Consider the following 27,414-nt stretch of genomic DNA (forward strand, 5'->3'; position numbering starts at 1 on the left):
CCCCATAGACACTGGATAATAACAATGCATGTATGCAAGTGGTGTTACTGTCCGGCGTAATTTGTGGGAGAAGAAGCATTTAAAAGGTATTTCGTTTTGTCCCGGAAGTGGCCCCTTAATGACCTTTGACCCTAAATAAAAAAATACCACATATACACAGGGTAATTACAATTTATGTGTGAACATACCGTTACTGTCCTATGTTTTTCTTAGCAAATAAAATTTTTTGAAGGTTTTTCGTTTTATACCGGAAGTGACCCCTTAATGACCTTTGACCCCAAATCTGTGAGGACCCCATAGACACTGGATAATAGTAATGCATGTGTGCAAGTGGGTTCACCGTCATCACGTAATCTGTAGGAGAAGAAGCATTTTAGTTGAAATCACGTTTTTGACCCCTATGACCCCAGCGTGACCTTTGACCCCACGAGTTTCATGTGACATGTAGGGGCATGGTCAATGATGATTGTGACCAAGTTAGGTCCAAATCGGTGTAAGCATGTGAGTGCTAGAGCAAATGTAGTGGTCGGCAGAAAGAACCTGTAAGAAAAAAGACACAGCCGTGACTAAACGTCACGGCTGTGTAATACTGCAAATTATGAAACAATAAATAAAATTAAATAAAAAACTGCCAATCAGGTATAGTGGCAAGTTCTTTCCTCAAAACTATTTTGTACAGTTCCAAGTTTCTTAAACGGATATGTATATATATATTTATATATATAATTATGTGTACATATATTTCAAAAACCAACTAAAACTTTTAATTTAACAAATAGAGATACATTTTCTTTATACTTCCGTGTGGATTTTCCAAAATTTTAATACAAACATGGAAAGTGGTATATGTCTGGTTAAAACAATTTGATCAAAACACAATGATAAAAATATGCAGAGAAACAAATAGACCTGTCACAATTGAAGAATCAGACTCTGATGCTGAACCATTTCAAATACATTTTGAACACTTAGAAATAAAAGGCAAGTACACAATATGGTAGTTACTGCTCATGGCTTCATTTAACTTGTTCAGTATCAGCCTATAGTAGCTGCCGTTAATGCCTGCTCTCGTGCTGCCGTTTGTTTGTCATCACTCTAAGGCCTTCAGATTTAGTAAAGTCTATTGTAGCGTAATTTGTTGGCTCCGCCTGCTGTTTCTCGTCATCCGGTGTACGGCGATGGAATGGCGAACGAGCACGCCTTTCGATATTTGACTGTCCTTTACCATCCGGTGCTCCAATGTCCACATCGATGTAATTCAGTTCTTTCTCATCAACTGGCGATGATGAGTCGCTTGAACGTCTGGCACTATGGCGGGACGACAATCTCGGGCTAGGCTCGCAACTGCTTTGACCTGACCCCCCTAGAATCAAGTTTCTTACTCCATTGTGAGAACTCAATCGAGGACTCCCTGAGTGCGGACTACCCGCAGAGCTTGTTGAGCTGCGAGGACTGCTACTGCCCTTTGGGCTTCCTATGCTAGACTTACCAGGACTTCCTTGATGTAGCTTAACCTCTTCCAAAGATTTCTCAAGAGTTTTAATGCGTAACGCCTGAGCTGCGGGTGAAGTTGGTGAGCACGGGCTTGGACTGGAGCGCCTCAACGACCCGGCTCAACGCGTTCATATACTCCGATGTATCACTGGGGGAGTTTTTCAATACCAGGGCCGGTGGAATATTGCGCTTTTCCTGACAACTATTAGACTTTTTTCTTTGGTCAAAATTCACATTTACATATTCTCCTTCCTTTTCTGCTGATGTCCCATCAGCAGCACTTTGAGGCACATTTGAAAGGCTCTGACCACTTTCTTTTTTCTTTGAAGAGGGTTCCATATATGCATAACCTTCATTACTGCTAGCACTTTTAGGAGAGGAGGAGGCACCAAAAGAGACGTTCATATAGGAGGCTGGTTCTTCGCTGGATGTATTTGAACTTGTCCGTGTGACCTGTCTATGAACTCTCATCCTCACCCCAGCATCTTTGTCTAAAGAATTGGCTCTTCTAGCCTGGAATTCCATATTCATGTAACTATCACTACTTAGCTGTTGTGAAGGTGACACAGGGCGATAGGAGGAGGGTATGTCCAGTGAGGCACTGCGAGGCGACGGGTGCTCTGGCCGTCCACCTAACAGGTGCTCTGGCCGACCACCTGAGATGCTGCTACTACGCGATGACGGAGTCATCATCATGTAACTCTCTGGCTCATCCACGCTTGAGTGCCGAATCACGGGGGTTTCAACGTTTCCTGAACCTCGTCGTGAGCCTGGTCTTGAACCTGAAAAGAAGCAAAGATAATATAAACACTGGTCAATGTCTTTCAAAATGAAATTATAACAATGGCTAATAATTATTATCCTTTTATGAAGTACTGGTGCAACATCCGTTTTTTGGGTAGTTCCTATTCAGAAATTCATATGAAAATGAAATAGACATCAAAAAACAAATACTTTCTCTCACTGAAACAGGAATTATACATACGTTTTAAAATAGTACATTTTTGTCAGTTTGTATGCTGGTCAAATAACTATTGGTTATGTAACAAGGCATCATTGAATATGTGTGAAATCTATCATTGTATTGAGATTGAGTGTATAGGGTTTGTCAGGGTTACAACTCCCTTTTTTTTTCATGATTTTAGGAAAATTACAAATATTGAGAAAAAATATATCTCGAAATGCCAAAACTACAATTTAAGATGTGTGGATGGTGGTCACCAGCGCGAACAATGTACACCAGTACACAGGGTAAAATATTCCCAAAGTATGACCTCTGAACAACTAACAAGAAAAGTTGGTCAAATATAAGGTATAAGATAAAAGTTGACACTGCTGGAAATGGCCAATATTTTCAGTGAAATGAGATTGCTTTTTTGCAGATACCAAATAATTGTTTTCAATTTATCAGCATGACAGGCGATACTTTGGGACAGAAATCGTCATCAGATTCCATGATTTTTGTCCTCAATGGGCCCAAATGCCAGTACTCATCAGGCACAATGGAACAATGAACATCACCTGCTAAATTTCAGCCTGTACCTATTATAGCATCAGTAAAATTGATAAGGATTCTGTAAAATGTTTAAAAGTGTGTCGTTAATCATTATCAGCTTCAATCTTTGCAGACACCCAAGCCTGTTTGATGCATATTGTAAGCTTGCTTAAGTGAACAAATTTAACTAATGCTTTAGTCCCTCAGGTGCTTGGAATACAAATGATTTTTCCATGGAATGTATAATACAGTGTGCCACATATTTAAGTAACAAAAGAATCTTACTTTTAAATGTAAGGGTTCATTTTCTCCATTTTAAAGCCATAATGTACAATCTTTTAAAATGATTAATTTGGTTTATATTTTAAAGCCTAATATTTTGGCATATTTGTAACGTGTACACACGTCCCAACTTGCAACTAATGGGAATAGCTAAGTCCATTGTGCTTGAGGAAAAACAGAGCAATTTTGCAAGAGCAAGTAAATTACTGTCAATTAAGATAATAAATCACCCATAATAGAACTCCACAATCAACGGCAAAGTTAGTGGTTTCTTTCATGTAACATTATTTCAGCTTAAAGGTTTTCCTGACCGTTATTACTAATATTATTTCATCGTTTTGGAACAGAATAACAATTAAATCAAATTTGATGGAAAATGTACATGGCTTTACGGTCGTAAAAAGTTTAATTTTTCTTGTTGAAAATGGTCTTTTTTAGAAGAAAAAAAAGGCAGATTTTAATATGGAATGACTTGTGCTAAATAACACAAAACTTGAAGACTTCCACCTGACATCTTTGAGGTGCTAGTGTTTTTTCCAGAATAATCTACACCTACCATGCCTACATGTGCCATTATTAAAATGACACATGTGACAAAAGCGACACGTTAAAGTCAACCTAAAGTCCTACATTTATACGCAGCCAGCTTGTCATGCTTCACAACTGTTTTACAAATCTTTATCCAAATGAGTGTCAAGAAAGAACCTGCTGTTTTATTTATAGTAAATAAGGACTGCATGTTATTATAATCTCTATGAATAAAATTTGTATTAAATAATGTCAGTCAAATGCCACATAAACGTCACAAATAAAATTTTTCTTTTAAAAAATGCTCCCTTCTTTAGAGGAAAAAATGCAGGTTTTACTTTGCAATGACTTGCTAAATAACACAAAACCTGAATGCCACCTGACATCTCCGAGGTGCTGGTATTTTTCCTAGAATAATCCACACCTACATATGCCATTATTTGACACTCTACAATATGACATGAATACTTTTACCCCAACTACAATCTATACAAAATGACATACTTATGACAAAAGCTGCACATTAAAGTCAACCCATAAGTCCTACATTAAACGCAGCCGGCTTGTTATGTTTCACAACTGTTTTTCAAATCTTTATCCAAATGAGTGTTAAAAAAAGCCCATTGTTTTATTCATAGTAAAGAAAGGGCTGCAAATGTCATGACTGTATGTTATTATAATCTTTATAATTCGTGTCAGCTAAAGTCAGTAATTTAGGTTAAGAAAGATGCCAGAAAACATGTCAAGAGGAAAAGTTATTCATTGGTAGAACACTTTTGAGCCTTGGGTGCAGGGTTGTGCCCTAATTTGACCTCAAATGACCTTAAAATTGTGTGATAACTTTCACCAAGTTTCATCATTATATCTATGCGAGACAATATCAGGAAAATGAAAATCCAACCATCTTGGCTAATTTGACCTCACGACCTTTAAATTGTGTGACACATATTACACCAAGTTTCATCTTTATAGGATAAATGTGCAAGAAAATATCAAGGGAAAAAAACCCTAACCAAATTCTCGCGTTTCACAATACGATGTGCCACCAGCGGTTGCTCTTGGCAGTCCAATTTTTGACCTCCAGAGTTGACATCGCCGTTGTAGCTGCCATTGGATGTGTGATAATAAAGATGTTAAAAACAGCTCCACAAAGGATGCTGTGTCATCAATAGATAGTAAATAAAATAAACCGACAATGGCGTATGCTCCTGTGTTGTATTTGTGACAACTGAATGAGAAATTATGTGCGAGTGTGCTTGGTGATATCTACTTCCTGGTTTGGCTTCTTGTCCAATTTCCCACAATTCCAATTTTAAACCAAATGGGGCGCATAGATTGCGAAATGCGAGAATTGGAAGACACATAGATACACCCCCTGTATAGTAGAAGACCGTCCTGTATTAGAGTTCGTGACCAACATTTTTCGTCATAGCGCCCTCTTGAAAGGTCTGACACATAACAAACTATACATTTTTGGAATCCTCATGACCTCACAAGTAATTTAATATATTACTTGACATAATTGGAGCATTCTGAAAATTTGACCCTCATGTAACCTTGATTGACCCCTCAAGAAGTTTCAGGAGGTGAGCCCAAGCTAAATTGATTCAGAATCAATCAAAGATCCCAAAATAACTTTCAAATCATTGTTCTATGAGTTGGTCACAAACTCTACAGGACGGTCTTCTACTAGTACATACACACAATGAATACAAATTAGTATATCCCCTTATGGCTAAACTTAGGGATGACAATTAGAACACCACTCATTTTGCATGATCTTGTCACCCCCACTCCCGCGGGGGCCACTCAAATATGTGACGTGTCATGTCAAAAGGAGACACTTTTGGGCAGGTTATCAATTTTGAAGTTTTTACATATCTTAAATATAGAGATATTTTGCTCCTACAACGCCGCTTTCCCCAATGAAATCGGACATTCCTAAGCGAAGATATTATGTTAAGTAAGTTATGGTATTATAAAATTGTAAGTTGAGATATCGGCCTTTAAAAATATTATTGACAATGTAGAGGGTAGGAATTACCTTGAAAAATGTCTCAAAAAGTACAAGATGCCAGTTATATTCTGGTCTGAAACTATCAGACAATATTTTTAACAATAATAACATCACAAATTCGCAATAAAACCAGTTTGTGAAAAAATCACCTCCGGACAGATTTTTGGCTATTTCTCCATTTACGATCCTGCCCAAAAGTGTCTCCTTTTGACATGACACGTCACATATGTGAGTGGACGCGGCGAATTAGCCATAAACTCGGCAAATTGTATTTTGAGTTAAAGTGTCAAATGTATGTGAAGGTCGTATTCATAGGTGTATCAATTCGTTGCGACAAGTATCTTATCAAACGCTGTTTAAATCAATCAATAATACTACTGCTGAAGAGGATAATAAGCTTCTACCTATTTCTATAGAATAGTTCTTGTCTTTGTTTGCTTTGGCTAAAGCGGGCTTCAGACTCCGAGTATTGTATGTACAATATTGTATGTACAATATGTACGTTATTTAATCTATTGCCATACTATTACCAGTAATGTTTAAGTTCTAACGAATGTTTGATGAAAAAAAATCGGTAATATGTTACATACAATATCTAGCAGAAATATATTATCGATTTTACGTCATCAAACATTCGTTAGAACTTAAACATTACTGAAATAGAATGGCAATAGATTAAATAACGTATATATTGTACATACAATATTGTACGCATAATAAAAAGTCTGTATACTGCTTTAATCCTGTTCAAGTGGTAGATAACAAAGCATTGTATTTTGTCTAGGTATGTATAATCAACAATGAACAATGAGAGGATATATCTGAACCTCGTTGACTTGGGTATTATTTGAAATGACCGCCAATTATGACTGTTGGATATTTATTACCAGAAATGTAGAAAAAGAGACGCATGTAGAACCGATAAAAAATACAATTTTGTTGAAGGAACAGAATTCAACAAATCATAACCCCGCTTTTGGATATCGTTTGAAGTCAAATGATATACCATTTTAAAGCTTATGGTGTATATTTTCTAAACACGAAATAAAACAAAATTGACCGAGCCGACTTCACGGCTGATTCGCCGCGTCCAGTCACATATGAGAGTGTACGCATGCGTGACCAAATTTTTTTCGAACACCCCCTAAACCAGTTTTCCTCTTTGAGCAAAATGACCCCCTAAGCAAGTTTTTAGCGCTTTCCCAAAAAATTTGACCCCTAAACAAGTTTTTGTCTAATTTTGACCCCCTAAACAAGTTTTGTCTAAATTTGACCCACTTTACAAGTTTTGATGGATTTTGACAAATTGAACAATTTTTGTAGGCCTACTAACTTGTCATTGAACACTAAAGTCTTCCCGGACTATACCCCCCCCCCTCCGAATACCACTTTAAAATATAAATAGGCCTAATGACACGATGAATTCAGAGTGTACCACGAGGCCTTCAGATTCGTAGCTTGTTACATGAATCTGATTGGATTCTCGTAAAGTAGTTTTGAGAGAATATAAAATACCAATATACAGCATAATTTATCCAGAGGCACCGTTATGCAGTATTCACATCGTATTTGGTTCCGAATTCGGCACCTAAAGTTGATTATCGTGTCCCGATATCGTGTGCCCTTTCCATGCTTTCTACTGCAAATATAATTTCCTAAAGTAATCCAGAGAAGGGGAAACTCTCAAATCTACCAGTAGGAGTAGTAAATAATGTGAGTAATCTATAAAGGACCTGAAAATCGTTTTGAAATACATGAGGGATATTTTCGTCCTGGATTTTCGTCTCCCCGTTTGTCCACTGAACATACCCATCATAATTCAAGCAACATTTATATGACGTCATTAATTAATATGCATATTTTTAATCTAAACGGTATTTTACACAGAAGTACATGGCTATGTTTAAATCACATGTAACACGTCATGAAATATATTTGCATAACATAGTGACACTCTAGGTTTGGAGTATGCTGTAAACATTTGTATCGGGGAATTCCGGCACTGGAATAAACTTTTTTTCGGAATCGGAGTTTCAGCAAATTTGAAAAGCGGATTAAAATGGTACCCTAAATGCGTTGCAAACGATTTTAAAACTACCCTTTTCATGAAAATCACCGTTTTTTGCCCCCTTAACGCGTCACGTGCCCCGCCAAGAAAAACACCCCTTTTCACGCGTTTTTTTGGTCACTCATGCTTACAGCATTATATTTGAGCCCCACCACCCCCCCGGGCCCCCACTCCATTCACTATGTGTTCCTTGGTTTCTACATCACAAATGATTACACAGTATAGAATGTGTCAGTCAGCATACATTGCTGTGTAATTATGTTAGTGGCCTTTCTAAACCCAACACAAATTGTGATCAAAGGATCCCTGGCCATCTGAAAAGGAACTCTGCCCTTTTGATATTTTTACTTTTATGACATAGTACTATAGGTATATAGTGCAAAGTATAGAATGTGCATCTTTTTCTGATAATTTGATTATAAATTTGTTTAGTTTACCCATTTTTTTTTTTTGTACTCAAATTTCAGCATTTGATTTTTTTGTCTTTTTTGTACTTTATATTTTGTAATCGTTCAATAGACTGGATGATGGTAAGCTTGCAATTTAAATTTTTGTAGCTTCCAACTCATAGCTGCTTTGTTTATGATGCCGACACATTCTCGGAACTTGTGATATCAGAATTGCATATTAATTATCACTTTCCTTCGTTGCTTAAGAGTTGATAACCATAAGATGATGTTACTGTACCTTCAGTAGCCTTTAATACACATGCTTCAGTGGTAAGATAATCAATTTCGCTCCAAGGAAATCCAAATTGGTCAGACTTTGTCTCATAGGAAATTTACATTTTTCCAGCTCTGATATCCCCTACATACTTTTCTTTACCCATTATGGCAGTTCATGGTAACAAAATTATGTAGGCAAATTAACATTAAAATTAACAAAGTATGACGGGTCCTCATCAAAAGCCTGTGAAAATCACTGAATGAAGGACTGCATGTGACCTGCTACCAGGAAATGAGTGTAAAGTCACAAGTTGGTAGTTTCATGACATTCTGACTGCTGTATTGCTCTTTGTCTCACACGCACCTGTTCAAGCCAATAGTATGTCTGTATGTCCTTTGTGAATGGGGGAACAATGGGCCATTCATGAAGGACATATTACTGGCTTATAAAGGTCAGGTATGAACATTGGTCTTGGAAAAAAACACTGAAAACCGTGTTTTATTACAATTTTCTGTGAATTTGATTCAGAAATAGGCTGAAAAACACTGGAAAAAAACCCAGCTAAAACGCTGAATATTTTCATGCCTGAAATGTGTGTGGCAAATCAAACAAATAACATCAGAAGCCAGGATATCTCGAAACTAGCAACTTGCAACTTTAGGCTCATTTCTTGTAGCAGGCCACATATGTGCTATATAACCAGGCCTGCAAGATGGACTCAATGCCGACTTAAATATGGTATTACCAGTTGTTGATTTGCAAAAATAAAGTCCTAACAAAGTGTCACAAAATGTAGACCAGTATAACATAATACAGTTTGAGTTGAAGCAAGAAAGAATAGCCTTTGAAGATTGTGTCTTCTTTACTAACACTAAATATGTCCAACCCGGATTAACATATCCTAGTCATGGCAGGGTTACCCCATCCACATACACCTGTTCACACATGTCAAACCCATTTATCCCACAGGTTATTTCATCATTCAAGATTGATTTATAACATGGTTGTTGATGAGCAGAGCTACTCCATATATAGGTGTACCACAGCAAGCACTTTGGACCACAATAGCCTCATCCCAATGGCATAGTCCAATAACCTCAATAACAAAATCATAGTGTAAAATTTGACTTCAAGTTGCAGAGTATGAGTTTTTGTACCCAAATTGTCAAAGGTCATTCAACGAATGTACAAATGTATTAGGGTTTAAGAACTGTGCCCTGATAGATGAGCATGTTGTGGATCCTAGTGAAGGTAGCTTTTTCTCCCAAGGGTAATCAACTGACCGATAATAAACTAGGATGAATTATTAATAAGCTTGATATTGTAGGGCTTGTGGTCATAAATTCAATCAACAGATACTTCAAACCAATAGATGGAGTTCATATGAACAAGCTTCCTCCTTTATGACAAATATTTGAAAATAGGTTATTTTTCAGGCATAGATAGATAAGGTTATTTTAAATTCGCAATTTAGAAATCTATTATTTTTATTGTTTTTCATTATTATTGTTATATAGTTTTGGCTGCTTTCATGATTACCTTAGGGAAAGCAATTAGTTGACCAGAATGAAAAGAGAACACTTTCCATTAAATTTCCTTACAAATCTGAGCTCTGAGATCCATAACTTTGAAATGACCTTGAAAATGTTGGTACAACATCAGATGGCTTGTCGTGACCTTGAAATAGCTTTGGCACAATAAGATTAATATTTACCTGCGATTATTTCATGAATTTTGAGAAAATCCTAATATCTCTATTTTACCTCAATTTTTGTGGTTCCACCAGGTATTAATATAAAACAACTTGTTTCAAATCTTTTTTTTTCTGGAATCCAAGTACCTGTTTTTGAATCATTACCAAATACCAATTACATTTCATCAGCTACCTCCAAGTTTCAGTTATTACATCTTTAAAGACAAAACTTTGGCAAATATGAATTAATATCTTTATCCCACAGCTTTGTAGCTCAGAAACCAACTCCATTTATCACCGAGACAAATGAGAATTACTTCAGTCAAACGGCTTGAAAAGAGCTACAATAATCGTCATGGTACCCCAAGGCTATTCATTTTGATATTGCCTTCATGCTCAGTACCCACAACCTTCTGCATCAGTAACTCTGTCACTTCTCTCTCCTCCGACCTGGTTTGATTCCATCTTCACAACAATGTAGCTTATAAATATCATCACCATCTATGCCACGGATCCAGTAACCTCTATTTAGTTATGCGATAGTGTGTTTGACCCCATGATTTAAGATACAAAATTTTAATCTAAGAAACTTTCAAGTCACTTTTTATGTGAGCTCACAGGTAGAGATATCAAAGGCCAATATCCCTATATGATGATGTTGAAGATCCTAGTATCTACTGATGCTGAACAGGCAATGATCACCCTGCACTTTATAATGTATTGCTTCTATGAATGAATACCATGTCATATGATATTTTAAAAGGAGGTCACAAAAGTTAAAGCAGACTTAATTTGATAGAATCAAGACATTGAGGTGAATTTTAGATGTTATATGTATGTGTGTGGGTGTATGTGCGCTTCTTTTGCAAACACCGCCAACCACACATACACAAACTCCCTATGGAGATCATACACTTGTGATAATTTTCAGAGTTTTTTTCCTTATGGAATAATATTATCTCCATAAGGTTGGGCCTTAACCCATAATTGCCTCCACATGACATATCCAATGGGACCACACATTATAAAAACCACAAACCACAACTACACAGGGTATAACCCTGGAAACCCTTACTTTAACAGGACAATCAATTTACAGAAATTTCTTATGGCCTGTGGAACATTTGTCCTTATGGAACATTGTTTTGTGTTTCCAAATGAAAAATGATCTCATTAAGGGATCTAAAATGAGCGTTTATTGCGTTTCGACAGTAGTTTTTGTGGGACATGAGAGCACCTCAGACCTATCGAATTGCATTCTGAATATGAAGCATGTCTTTCTGATATCAAATAATTTTCATTTTTTGAAAATCACAATATAATACAAATTTTATGACAAATTATAAAACTTTGATATTTTTCAAATTTTTGATATATAACAGTCCTTGAAGTAAATTATATAAATCTAATGATATATTCTTAAAGTGTATGTAGCAGGGAGGAAAAAGCCGACGGTCAATTGAAAATTTTGACCTTTCATATTGAAGATATGGATTTTTTCCCAAAAAGACCTATTTTTTTTGGTGTTTTGGGGAAAAAAATCCATATCTTCAATACGAAAGGTCAAAATTTTCAATTGATCGTCGGCTTTTCATCTCACCTACATACACTTTAAGTATAAATCATCAGATTTATAAAGTTTAGTTCAAGTACTGTTAAATATCAAAAATATCAATTTTTAATGATTTGCCATAAAATGTGTATTAAATTGCGAATTTCAAAAAAAAAAAATTTGATATCAGAATGACATTCTTCGTATTCAGAATGCAATTCGATATGTCTGATGTGCTCTAATGTCCCACAATAAATACTGTCCAAACGCTCATACCCCAGCCCTTAAGGTTGTTCCAAAACCCGCAATTGGCTCCACATGGAATTAGCGATAGGACCTGGGGACATGCACATTATCAAATGCTGTGTAATAGCATAGACCCTGGAATAGTGGACACACAGGAACCATGTAAATTGACCACAAATAGCACAAAAATGCATAACAAACCAGTAGTGTAGCATCATAGAATCATGTGCCTCCAATCTGGGTCAAAATGGAAAAAAATTCAAGAAATACCAAAATATAACCGGTGCCCTCTAAATCAGATCCAGTGTCCCCTCAATCAGTCTTAATGTACATCCCCAAATTGATTGAATAATGCTAAGCCGCTATTACAATGTCCACTATAGTGGCATCATTGGTTAACTCAGTGAAATGAGTGAAGTGGTAAATTAATGAAAAATATTCAGAGCTAAACATGCTGAACAAGGAGCACAGCACACTAGAGAATACTGCGGAGATACAAAAATTACATTGACACACCACATCAAGTTTTATTGTTTATTTATTTACTTATCCTAAATTGTGATTGTGGAGGTAAAACACAGTGGTTGTTATTGAACAAGTGCATGGCTCATCATGGGTGTCCGACATGATTCAACAAGTGCTTATTTAGACCATCTAGGGAAAGAAAAGGCAAAACAGAGCAACAAAGAGAAAACAAACACGAGCGAGCGAAAGACTATAGGTTATATACCACTAATAGGCCTGGCCGATGCATGGAAATATGGAAAGCATCAGAAAAGACTGCTTTAAAATCACTGATATATTGACCAATGTTATATAGCCAAAAAAGTACATTTTGAGATTTGATGCTTCGAAATGGTATATTTTCTCTTGTTATATGACATTTTTGTTGTAATATTACCAAAATCCATCCACACGGCATCAGTTTTTAGTAAATATTCGCCCTACCTAATTGTAACTTTCAGCTTAGAGAGGGCACTGTCATTTTAAGGTGTTTACAGTTCAGGTCGTTAAAACAAGAAAGTCTCAGGTCAACCTATGCCGAGTTATTGATCATTTGGCATCTAAATCATCTAGTTTCATCTAATATTTGTGGTGTTTAACTGTGAGAGTTCTGAATATGAGAAAATTCAGCCCAAAATTAGCCATTTTCCCATTGCAAACCGTGTAATAGATAAATAATGGTATTAAACCTCAAAGAGCAAGAAAGAGAAAGACAGAAAGAACACAAGAAAAGTCAGAAAGAGAGAAAGGAGAGACAGACAGACAGAGTAGCAGATAGAGAAGAGCAAGCATTTGCTAAGAAAGTATTTGACACTTTATCTAGCTATCCTTCACCCCAGCATCAATAGGCAATCTTTTACTAGACAGCAAGTCAATAGTACATTTCATTGGCACGACTCCTTCCTTCAGGAGGATACTGATGATATGACCTTTCTGAACACACAAATTGATGGATTATTTCTACATTGGATTTACTAACTAGGCCAGCGTGGCCAAGTTTCCATACGAAGAAAACGTTAAGTCATTGTGATTTCACCTGTGAAATGAAACCATTTCAGATTCTGTAAATATTTAGATGTCTGATCTGTGAGAATCATTTCCCCAGATGTAAGTCAAATCTTGAAGTTATGCCATTCGCACTGGCAGAGGGGATGTCTAAAAGCTAATATGTGTCCAGGTTGTGCACACTACCGGTACCCTATCTCAATAATTTGAATGTTTACCAACACAAAACATTTAAACGGGGGTATGTAAACTTGAAAATACCCTACAAAGTGGGAATGAAAAAAAGGCTTTTTTTTAATTATTGAAGAAAAAGCCTGTTACCAATATGAAAGGTCATGGAAAAGAAACCTCTTGAAAATAAGGTATGGAAATCAATAAGTCTTTCTGCAAAAAATATAAGTAACAATGAACAAAATAAGGACAGGTATAATAAAGCTCCACAAAGAAAATAAGATTTTTTCAGTGTATTAATTAAGGCATGCTTTTTGACCATGCAGGCCAAAGTGATTTTGTAAGTAAACAAACCAACAAATCTAGCAGCTATCATATTTCCAGCGTTTCAAGTTACTTAAAAATTTATGTAACACTTTTCCCTTGAAGGCTGTGCCCGAAAGAATTCTAGTCACAAGTTACTCGTAGTCCCACTTTTCCCAAGCAAGCAACTGCCCATTGCACAGTTTTGGAACCACTCTAGCTGATAGAAAGCTTACGGATGTTTGTGCATGTCCTGATTTCATTTAAATGAAATTTCTGCCGCTACCCATAATTCCTAGGGGCATGTGAAATTTCGTAAATTGGTAACCACAAATCGACTGGTTTTTTTTCCATAATTTCTTCGGAAATACATCGATTTGGAGCATCAAATTTCAGGACAGTAATGAGAAAAAAATGATCTATTTTATGATACCAAAAACTCATTAATAATTTTTTTTAAATCAGTGGGTGAGATTGTTGATTGGGTTACGGACCTTTAAAAGTGAATTATGATATTTTTATGGCAGAATTTCCCTGTCAGTGAATATAAATCAGAATGCGGAAGTGAATATCACCACTGATGTGCTCACAGGTTTTCATGTGATCATTTACTTTTTGATGCACAGGATTTCAGAGAATGCTCATTAATATTATACAATGAGACTGGTTTAAAAGAGGATGCTTTTTTTTTCTGTGATGTGTTAAGTTTATCAGTTGCCAAGACGGCTTTTGTGATTCTTGAAATAAGTTGTCTTTTTGAATGATAATTCCTTCACAGCCAGCTACAATTATAATCATATATAGGAAGCACACACAAGGAATTAACAGTTACACATTGTAAAATATATTTTTTACACAATTTTCATTATATTTTCAAAATTACCTTGCTGCATCATTATGATTGAAGGACATATTTTTCCCTTAATTTAATTTCATTTTTATGAAAATCAAATTTAATTTGATTGGAAATTACACATTTTCACCATATTTTTTCTCAATCAAATTAGTTACTTTTACCTTTCAATGCAACATTCAAACAACATGTAACCGTTGAGTCACTGACCAACTTGGGAGAGCAAAAGACATGTGGATTTGCTGCTTTTTAATTCACTTGGGAAGCAGGGAGCTCTACAAATGGTGAAAAACATGCCCTTATGATAATATAAAAATAGATTAACAAAAAATTAAGTTACTAAGCATATGCAATGATTAAAGTTAATAATATCATATGGACCTTATTTGTCAAGAAATCTCACATTTTATCTTGTTTCATTCTATGTTAGGTATTCAATCATATGCTTACTCGTTTCTGCTCGTTCGATCACCAAAATGTATCATGCACATATTTAGCACATATCTGAATGTATACTTTTTCTGGTGTTGAAGATTTGCTATGTCAAAAATAAGGTTTGCCATGTCAAGTTTTGCTATGTCCACTATACAATACGGTTTGCTAGGGTTATGTTTAGGCTAAAAAAAGCTGTCTCAAAGCGCCTGCAGGCATGTGTTTTTCTTAGTGCGCCCATTTTCTTCAAAACAAAAACCACTGTCAAAGGATTTCTTGCAAAAAAGTACCCTTTGATAGCTTATCAATGTATGCCTCAAAAATGTGGATCAAAACCCAATTTACTTCTTTGCAGAAAAAAATATTTGCATGAAAATTATCACCATTATCAGCAAAACAAAATGAGCACTATTGCTTTACTGGAATTTCTGTACAAGATCAAATATTTCTATTTTGCTCCACTTCAAAAATTGCAATGGATACAATTAACATGCATGACCAAACACCTAAATACCCCGTTTATAAACAAACTGACCAGTACTTACGAACCAACATCTGTCAAGATCGTTCACTACACCACATTAATTTCATCTCTACCAAATCAAACACTAACTTAATTGCTGGTTTAATAAGATTTGTATATCATTACATTACGTTATGCTCAAGTTCATGCACTAATAAAGGCTTACGAAGAATTCAGCAAATAGGTCAAGTAGTAGTTTCCGCATCCTACGACGTGAAACTTGCAATATTGCAATGATATTGCACAAAATCACACTCCCAGTGCAAGTCCCAATATTGTAAGTTGCACATAAGAAGATGGCAGCCATCTTGGATACGCCGGTAAGGGAAAACATCAAATGACTTCATAAACATTTAAAATGATCATTCCTCAAATGCAATTTTGAAATTCACCTTCCTTGCTGCACATCTAAGATGGCTGCCACCTTGGTTCTTGTAGTTTCAACTCTGTATCTAGAAAGTAACTATATATACTTATGAGCTCAAGATGACATGGGCGTCAAGAGTGACTAACCATAATAACACACCTATATGTTTTCATATTTTTTCTTTATTATTTTCTATTTTTCTGTTTTTATGATGGTTGAATTTATTGCACAAAAGAAACGTAGACAAATTAAATATTGTACATCTGAAAATAAATCAGTTCTAGTTTCTTGATTCTTAACAAATAAATTAAAGGAAATCTGTACCATAAACTAATCAATGGCTATATAGTTGCAGTAATAATAAAAACGACAAACAGTAAAAGTCCCAAGCTTATATACGTCCAAATAAAGGAGAAATTCTTAATTCCTTACGACAATCAGTGATCAGTTTGTAATCCATGGTGGCGGCCATATTGATACCCGATGTATTTTATTACGCTGTAATGGTACCCCGATTTTGAAACCAGCGAAATCCGTGCCACCAGCCTCGTCCCTCGTGAACTTTGGTGACACGAAGCGAATACTACCAAAGTTCAGATTCAACATTCGTTCAAAAGAAAACGCGACAATTTTTACCCATAAAACTACAGAAGAACATAAAAAAATGTATTTTAAGTAATATTTATGATCAACAATGTCTTTTGAGAACGAAAAGTAAAAACAGCACTAAAAACCAAAATTCGCTGTGGGGGTCGCGAATGCCATAGCAACCTACGCTTTCGCCATGGGTCTGTGTGAAAGGTTACACTACCGCTTGTGGCAGAAAGGATTCGCAAGCAGCTATCATGGCGGCTTCCATGAATCGCAGAAACGAAGGATTAAAAGTGCTTTTTCTTTGTTAGGAACATTCCGAAATTCATATAGACCGTCTGGTATGTTTAATTTAGGGGTATATAACTATATTAGCCATTGATTAGTTTATGGTACAGATTTCCTTTAAGGAAGATGGTTATTAGAGAGGAACACGTTTTTGGTGAAAGCATTTCTGCACGCTGTATTTCCTGTCATCTTAAAGTTAAAGAAATTCATAACAATCTTTTGCATTTACTTTGTTTGGTTTTGTTGATTTCAAATCGCTGCTGTGTTATATACTGTAAGAATATTGTCCATCTTTGACTGAACTCGTGAAATAAAATTGAACAAGTTTTATACTCTGATCATTAGAATAAAATACTGCATCTGCAATGCTATGGCTGGGCCTACTCAAATGCCCCACCTAATGCACGGTGGTAATGAACCTTGTGTTGTATTATGTCAAGTAAACAGCTTGCTCAGGAATGTGTGGAATGCGGGCTAAGTATGCATGTTGTTAACTTGACATTCACATGGGTACTGGTAGAGGGTACAAATATTATGTCATGAAAAAGGGCATTTTACGTTTGTTAACATTAACTTAGATTATTTTCAAAAATCTACATGTAACCTTGTTTCGGGGCACCTGGTATATGGATATGCATTGTTCAAACGGACACATCAACTTCAAGCTCAAGCTAAGAACTAAAATAACTCCAAACATCAAGACTTATTACCAAGGGTTAACATTTGTTTGCAAAAGGTTAACATTTTCTGCAGAGACATAAAAGCCAACAGTCCCCTTTCCAAACTTTGTTTACCCACCTCCAGCAGGCATCAAGTTTGGGACATATTCGTGGTGACATCCCGCTATCTCTAAGGTCCGCTATCTCTAAGGTTCGCTATCTCTAAGGTTCGCTATCACTAACGCGTAAAGTCTATGGAGATCAGAATCCCTATCTCTAATAGAGAAAAAGGTTAGCTATACCTAAAAAAAGGTCCGCTACTTCTAAGGTTCGATATCACTAATTTAGAATAAGGTTCGCTAGTTCTAAGGTTCGATATCACTAATTTAAAATAAGGTTCGCTATCACTAATTTAAAATAAGGTTAGCTATCACTAATTTTGAATAAGGTCCGCTATCACTAATTTATTGAAGGTTCGCTATCTCTAAGGTTCGCTATCACTAATTGCAATAAAGGTCCGCTATACCTAAGGTTCGCTATCACTAATTTTGTTTAAGGTTCGCTATCACTAATTAATCAGGTCCGTGCGCTATCTCTAAGGTTCGCTATCACTAATTTCGATTAAGGTTCGCTATACCTAAGGTTCGTTATCACTAATCTTAAATAAGGTCCGCTATCTCTAATTTTAGATAAGGTCCGCTATCTCTAATTTCAAATAAGGTCCGCTATCTCTAATTTTAAATAAGGACCGCTATAGCGAACCCCATTTGAAATTAGAGATAGCGAACCTCATTTGAAATTAGAGATAGCGAACCTTATTTCAAATTAGAGATAGCGAATCTTATGTTAAATTAGTGACAGCGAACCTTAGAGATAGCGAACCTTAGAGATAGCGAACCTTAGAGATAGCGGACCTTATTTAAAATTAGATATAGCGAACCTTAGGTATACCGGGATTGTTAAAATTAGAGATAGCGGACCTTATTTTAAATTAGTGATAGCGAACCTTAGAGATAGCGAACCTTCAATAAATTAGTGATAGCGGACCTTTTTTTAAATAGAGATAGCGAACCTTATTTAAAATTAGTGATATCGAACCTTAGAAATACCGAACCTTTTTCAAAATTAGTGATATCGAACCTTAGGTATAGCGGACCTTTTTCGTAATTAGTGATAACGAACCTTAGAGATAGCGAACCTTAGAGATAGCGAACCTTTGAGATAGCGAACCGTAACCATATTCGTAAGCTGATGGTGGTGTGCATTCTTGGTATTGCTGCACCTGAGCACAGCTTTCAACATGGTGAATTAGTGTCTTTTTTAATACAGACTTCAAGATTGGTGTTAAATATGGAATGCCTTGAAAAGGCTTGTAGCTGATAAAGGTATAACGAAAATCCTTCCCAAGGGACCAAATTCATCATCATTTATTCCTTCATAATTTATTCATTATCTATTTATTGACTTTTCATACACTCTTAGAACCATGTAGCCAGTCATCAAAGCTGTTAAAAAATACAAGAAGTGTATTGAAAATGTATGGCGCAGTACTTTTGGATGTGTTCTCGTCACATAGGATAGACGAATTTTCCTTGGTGGATGCATTTATATTGCTTCTATTATATATATTGTTAGTAAAAGAGTCTAGGAATTAGATGAATCAGTATTATACTTGCGTTGAATGTTAATTGTCTAACCCACAAGCCTGACAATTTTCTCTCAACAAGCAATATGCAGTTATTAATCTCCAAGTCCGTTTGTGAAAGTTGTCATTCATCCAGGTATAATGAAATACTAAATTGGAATCATTTATCTAATCAACTGGACTCACATTTTTTGAGAGGCTACCTTATCGCACGTTGTCCTCAGTGTATCTTCAGGACATCTGTTGATCGGGCAGTAATATTGGTCATTGACCTGCGACAAGGTGGTGTTGCCAGAAGTTCCTGATTTGAGTCAAACTTCTTAGGAATGTTTTTGAGTACAGATTTCTAGGCCCCTCCCCAATTATGTTTGTTTAGTGAAGGTCGTTCGTTCTTTACATGTATAGTTTTTACTACAACTGCATTGACTGAGCTTTGAGATCAAAGTCCTGAAATAGCCGAGTTTTTCCTGATCTGAGAAAACCTTTGGAAATTAGGCCTACATGTTTACCAAAATCTTTGAAAAAATGACACTGCCTGCTAATTGTTGCTAAACATTCAAATAGCAAGCATTTATTAGAATAAATATGAGTCAAGATTTAATTTGTGGAGTTTATTGTGCAACAACATGTAATATTGTGGAAAATGTTGAATGACTTATTATTTTAGATATATCTACTGGTTATGCACCTGTATATACTTTTACTGAATCTCACATTTATAAATCTTGTAAAAGGCATGTTTTTTCCTCAATGTATTAAATTACACATGACTTTTTAGTTTAATTTGTTGTATTTTATATTAAACTAGAAACGAATGGGATGCCTCCACCATGGGGCGATTTAAATGTGTACAACTCTGTGGTCTATCATCCGAACGGAAGGGTGGAAGCACAGACATTGCAAAAACAGTATGCCTCACGGTGGAGGCATAAGGGAAATTTGTAAGCAAAAATTTAAATGTTGACTGTACCCACCAAGTATCATGCCCATACAACAGATTTTAGTAATTAGAACCCAGATGACCCCTGGGTGACCTTGGATGACCCTGAAATGATCTTCCAAAAATTTGACTTTAAATGTTGACTGTACCCACTAAGTTTCCTGCCCATACGACCAATTTTATTAATTAGACCTCAGATGACCCCTTGGTGACCCCGAAATGACCTTCCAAAAATTTGGCTCTAAATGTTGACTGTACCCACCAAGTTTCAAGCACATACGACCAATTTTATTAATTTGACCTCAGATGACCCCTTGGTGACCCCGGATGACCTGAAAAAAAACCTTCCAAAAATTTGGCTCTAAATGTTGACTATACCCACCAGCCCATATGACAATTTTTAGTAATTTGACCTCAGATGACCCCTTGGTGACCCTGAAATGACCTTCCAAAAATTTGGCTCTAAATGTTGACTGTACCAACCAAGTTTCATGCCCATATGACAGTTTTTATAATTTGATGGACGGAAGGACGGCCAGTGCAAAAAACAGTTTGCCTCGCGGTGGAGGCATAAAAACAATATGTGAACATCCAGCACAACTGAGCCCTGAAGTCGCCAATCATCATTTTTGAGATATTCAACCAAAATATTCTGCTTGAAATTAGCTTTAAAATGATGTATATCATGTCTATAGTACTTGACATTTAAGTAGTGAAAAATCAATAAAACAGTTAATAAATCCTTTGATTCCTATTGTTTATTGTTAAGTTCAATGGAGCATATCTCAATAGTGGCACTGGAGACATCCGGGCTCAGTTGTGGTGGATGGTCACATATGTAAAGGGTGCCACAACATCACACTCTGCATCCCCACAAAAATTGATTCTTACATTAGGGACATTTGTCAATTTTAACTACTGGATACTTGTTAGATAATCAATTTAAGACTAGTGTTTCAATAAAATATTAATTTCAAGTGAAAAACATTGATTTTTGGAACATATCTGTAAAAGTTCTCAAAAACCCTGATTTTTCAGCATTTAGGGTCAGTCGCTGAGGGCAACACAACAAATTTTTTTGGTCTAATGGCAGAGACCATTTTCGAAACACTGATCTTTGCCCGCAAATGAACAGGTGGTTCACCTTTTTATTAAACTGGTTCAGAAAACACCTTTAATAATGTTCTGGTGAAATTCCAATTTAATATTTTGTTCACAACCAAGTGAGTCGATCCTATACAGACAACATTTGATGGATTAATGAAGTACACAAAAAAATGTCACCATAGGAAAAATGTCATGGCGCTAGTCAAGTGACAATTCAATTTGCATGCTAACAGATAATACTTGTAACAACAAGAATTTTAACCTGTCCATTTTCATGCTGCATTGACAGGCACACATTTGTTTTAACTTCTCTGTTTTCAATGATTTATTCTTTCCTGCAAAAGCCAACAAACGAGTTAGACTGCCATCATATTTGACCATTTGTAAATTGAAATTATATAAATGTCTTTACTTTAAAATTTAGTAAAACATTACAAACCAATATGAGAATACAAAGTTCATTTTTCAAAACCAATTAGATATTTTTTTCACTGACCCAACAGTTTCGAATGTCATGGGCGACATTCATCTTCAGAGTGAGCTATGTCCACACGCCTTCCCCAACAAATTTCGGCTTGTAGAGGGTGCAATACTCACGGAGATGATGGGGTCATAAGATGTGACTTAGAAAATGGGTTCCCTCCCTCGTCTCTGTTCATGACTTGCTGGGATTATTTCCTTATCCAGATGGATTCCATATTTCTTCTCGATCTAGTGTCACATTCCTTACAAAGAATTCTGGACCCTTTCCAATCGATGACATGGTTTTGTTGGACAGAATGATCGGCTATTCAAGATTTTCTAAGTTCGCTTTCAGGTTGTTTTCTAGTCCGACGGGTGTAGTTCTTTTTTAAACCTGTAACTTTGTCCGTTTCTTTATGTGTTCACTTAAAAAATCGTCGTCCTGTTTCACCCACATATGAATGATCAAAGTTTGAACAAGGGATTTCATACACAGTCGGTTGTGGAGTCCGAATCCCTCTTGTCCTTGGGGTGGACTATCATTTGGCGATAGCCGATCATTCTGTCCAACAAAACCATGTCAGTAGTGCACCCTTTACAGGCCAAAATTTCGGAGGTGTGTGGACATAGCTCACTCTGAAGAATGTTGTCCATGACATTCGAAACGTGTCACGTCAGTGAAAAAAATTTTTTTATTGGTTTTGAAAAATGAACTTTGTATTCTGATTTTCTGCAAACCTGATAAATTTATCTACGCACATTACAAACCAATTTCTGACATTACTAAGTTGATACTCCACCGACTAATTTATGAGATGAAATCACAGTTAAAGTTGCGTAGCCAGCCCAATAATGTTTAAAGGGTCCATGTACGTCATTTACCCATATTTCTCACCCCTTTGGTTTCAATTTTGCATAAAAAAGTTTGCACAGTGGTGCTCTCTGCCCCAACACAACCCCATCCTTTCTGTGTACAGCCCTGATCAACTGACTGACTTTGAGCACAGGTACACATGCACTATCAATTTCAAACCCCAGAATGTTCTTGAATCATATGCTGGATGTCACATTGATTGGTATAAGTAAACGAGCCCCAAACATGTCAAATATATTTTTATGACATACAGGGTGATTTAAAATGAACTGTACTCAACTTCACTCATTTTTTAATATATATTTGCAGAGATTGTACATATCAAAAAAACATCATAGAAAGCAGTGATTAGAGTTCTGTAGTAGAAATTTTGAATTTGGACAATAAGTGGTTTTAGTCACAAGATATCGCATTTTCAAGTTATCCTTCCATTTTTAGACCAACACACGAAACTAAGTTTATCCGTGTTCTCTACCGTAGTACAATGCAACTACCATGACTACGTACATGTACAGCAAAACCAAGACAAATGTTATTTCGCATTATTAAATCAATACTATTAATATTCAATTACAATGTCAGGTTTACAAAGATTACATGTTAAATAATACATGTAGAACAAAGGACCCGTTGACTTGAACTTGTAGAGGGAAATTTGAATTCAAAATAGAAATGGTGCTGGGGCAATATCCATACACTCGTAATTGAGACCTGATTTTTCACCAATAATTTGAAACATAGCCTACTACCCTATTACAGCTTGCAATATAAAATTATTTACATTATTTGTATATATTTTATTCATCTTATTTTCATTTTTAAATAAACATGCGCAATCTATGTTGAACTGAAAGTGTCTGAGGGCAGTTGAGTGAGCAAAATGCTGTAGAGCAGATTGTTTGAATAAAATACTCATCCGTGTGCAACATCGTTTTTGGTGTGTTTCCTGAGAATGTATTTTTCTAAAACACCATTAGAGGTAAAGACATGATTTTTTCACCAATAATAGGACATATACTATCCTGTTACAGCTTATAAACACAAATTATTTAAATGTCGGTAAGTATTTAATTTTAATTTTTGAAGTTGGGTACAGTTCATTTTAAATCACCCTGTATATCATGTGACATGATGAAGAGGAATGAGTCACATGTTGACCTTGGTCGAAAATGAATTTTACACATGTTTCTAAAGAGGACATTTAGAGCTTTCAGAAACTGAAAACCCCATGTTGATATGACTTTTCTTTGCTAAGTGACATCAATTTATCAAACGCTGAAAACAATAGAAAACAAAAGAATTTTAACACTTTCTTTGTCAATATCTCAAAATCCGTATTAGCGACACCTGACTCATTTCCCTTGATCGTGTCACATATGTAAAACATTTTTGTAATAGCTTAATACATAATGTGAAATGTAGTCATCACTGTCATTTAACATTAAGCGTAGGCATTGCTTCCTGCTACACTTGTGACTCTACCAGGAACATTCAATAATTTATTGAGTACATTGTACTCTTTTAAGGAAACAAGGTTGACAAGACGTAACAGATGGAATTCTTTATCAATACTATCGCAGATTTCTGGTCAATGTCGGAATCATGTACAGTTATACACTACACCAGTAACAAGCTCCTTCTCAGTTTAGTCTTTACACGCAACTATTAATTGATGTTACCAACTTGTTATAGGTTTGAAGCCCACCCATGCTTGTTGACATTTCATTGGAGAATGTCTGCAATTCCTTTATAATGGGTAACATACAATCATTGCTTAGACTTCACATTAATGTCATTATTTGGATTCAATACAGCATATTTTTAGGATTGTTGACCTTGTTAAAACTCATTGAGGAACGCTGTACAAACAACAGCTGACAATTATGAAGATAAATTTCTTGTCTGTATTGAGAACAAGAGTCTACGGCTATATATGTACCTATGTATCACCAAATATCATTACAATACACACTTCATGAGAACACAGGGAATTTAACATTTTGAGAAATCTTATATGAATCTCAAATTCTGAGTGTTTTCTTTCCAACTTGTAGTTGCATCAATGATGCATTGAAGATTTTTTTACAATTTTTAAGGAGAATTCCGCTATCTTGACCTCAAAACCGACTTATGTCAGTACTACGACAAAAAAAGTTAAGTTGAACAACCAGGAAAGGGTGAGACTACAGTTGACTATTTAAGACTTGAAAGATAATCGGTTACTGAGGAACAGAAAATGACGCAGGATACACTGTTATAATAACAAATCCATGGGAGGTACAAACCCTTCATTCAGGGTAAGTTTACTACTGAGGTCAAAGCTTGTACTCTACTTTAAAGGCACAATCACAAGTTTTGAGGCTTATGTGTACTTTTATCAATGTTTGTTTTATACAGACTCTATGGATATGTGTCAAATATTGAACAGGATGAACAATAATTTTGGCATATCATGGATCATAATGTTATTTATTGCATGCAGACCCCCTGTGGGATATATTTAAGAAATAAAGGGTAATGCATTATCCTTTACACCCAAATGTGTCCGAGGCAGTAAAAACGTAACATAAATTGTTTAAAACATTTTTACTGCCTCAGACACATTTAACATTTGGGTGTTAAGGATAATGCTATTGCCACAAAATAGTGTGACTTTAAAGAGAAAATATTACTTTTCCCCCCTAATATTGTAAGTTGTTTACTTCCCCCCCTAATATTGTAAGTTGTTTACTTCAAGGTGGAGTACATACACTTATCCAAAGCATAAGTCATCGCTTTGGATAAGTGTACGCACTCCGAGCATTGCTCCAAGTATTGCTGAAATATTGTATGCATAACCAAGAACATAAAGTTCATTGCCCTGGCCACTTTATTGTAATTTAAGATCTGTCACATGCATGGCTCTAAAATTTGGGGAATTTGGGAGGTTCCTTCCCAGGAAATGTTGGTGTTTGGGGGGAAATTATGGTATTTGGAGGGAAGTTGTGTCTTTTTTGCACATAAAAACATGCTGTAAATTGTGGGAAATTTAGCTTGCTTCCCAGGAAATTTACATTTTTTCAAGCCCTATAAAAATCATGTGACACCTTTCAACAAATCACAATGCGCAATTTTGAATAATATTAATGGGTCCTGAAGTTATACTAATAGCTAATTGTAATAATTACAATTAGCTATTATTACACCTTTTATTTGAGTTGCTTAATATTTTGTAGTATATTCATTTTATCTCGCATCGCACAAAGTTTGCAAAATCACAACAGCCTAAAATCTATTACAGACCAGCATACTTACAGGTTAAAGAGCTGAAAATTATCAAATCCAATATTTTTCACAAATGGGATGTTTTCAAATTAGACAGCATGTTGCTGCAAGTTTCATTTGGGTTTTCATGTTAAATATTGAATGGTTTAATCCATTTAAAGTCCATACTCCCCCGTGGAAGATCTTGAAAATATCTTCCACAGGGGGAGTATGAATTTCAAATGGAATTATCGTATTAATCAACTCTTACTTGAAACTTAGGCTCCCTCTGTGGAAGATTCATGTCAAATCAGAGGGTGTATGAGAGGGTGTCTCAGAGGGTGTCTCAGAGGGTGTATGACATTCCAATTGAGCTGCCTTATGTGTTCATTCCATTCAAAATTTATACTCCCCCTGGGCAAGTTATTTTCAATATCTTCCACAGGGGTAGAATAAACATTAAATGTAATAACCCGATGTACCACATCATAATGAAGTGATGGAAATCAAAATACGAGCACTCTAACAAATTTCAATAGACCAATCACACAAAATCTGTGCATACACCTTTAATTTCACTCTACTCGACTGATATAGAATTATCAGTAAACACTTCTAGCTCAATAGGCAGTCACTGAAAGTAAGTTAGGTAGTGAATGTGTTCTCAGTGGTTAAGGGCATTTCTCACCTTTTAACATTCATGTATGTTTTTCCACTTTTTGAGCATACATATTGAGATGAGATACTGTGCCCTTTCAAAACATGCACCTATGCAACAGCTGCAAGTTGAACTTGTTTAATGTTGGATATTTTTAACAGGTTGATAACTTCTTGCTTAAGAAATCTATTAAGTGCAGTTTTTTCAATAAATGTTATTGAAAACTTCATTATGAGGAATGCACCATTGAAACTCTAATAAGTGCATCCTTTGGTACATCCACATCTTTTGGATTATCCCTTTATCATTTAGTCCACTGTATTTCTTACGCTTTGGGGGCAAGGATAAGATTTAGATAGGAGGATCAAGATTAGGCTAAGTTTTGAGATGTTTTCTCAAAATATCCAGAGCTATCTTAAGAACCACTGAACCAACAATACTAGGCTTATTTGTACTCATTTTAATGCATTTTTCATGCCGATTCCAAATATGGTCATGAAAATTCTGCAATTTTTGAATTAAAAAAACTTGTCGTCTGCAGTTGACACCCGCATGGAGAGAGTTAATGCAGTATGCGGTTATTCCAATGGTCGGTACTTTGACACAAATATAAATGCTAAAGTACAGATTTAAAGGTGTATATGTTTACTACTGCTCAAGACAAGACAGGGTGCATCAACCCTGTGAAATATTGTAGCAAGTATTGTAGAAATCCTTTTAAATTGTACAGGATTTTAAAGTGAGGAAT

General features: G+C 35.7%; 1 protein-coding gene across 1 annotated transcript in view; it reads right to left on the minus strand.

The window, feature by feature from the left end:
• Positions 1–1,539: 1,539 nt before the first annotated feature.
• LOC140149972 (uncharacterized) overlaps positions 1,540–27,414 on the minus strand; it is a 132,140-nt gene continuing 106,265 nt past the window's right edge. Inside the window, exon 13 of the mRNA XM_072171974.1 lies at positions 1,540–2,276. Within this exon, the coding sequence (XP_072028075.1) occupies positions 1,540–2,276 (737 nt within the window). The remainder of the gene's footprint in view (positions 2,277–27,414) is intronic.

Source organism: Amphiura filiformis, chromosome 4 (assembly GCF_039555335.1).
Source record: "Amphiura filiformis chromosome 4, Afil_fr2py, whole genome shotgun sequence".
In the NCBI taxonomy this organism is placed as follows: domain Eukaryota; kingdom Metazoa; phylum Echinodermata; class Ophiuroidea; order Amphilepidida; family Amphiuridae; genus Amphiura; species Amphiura filiformis.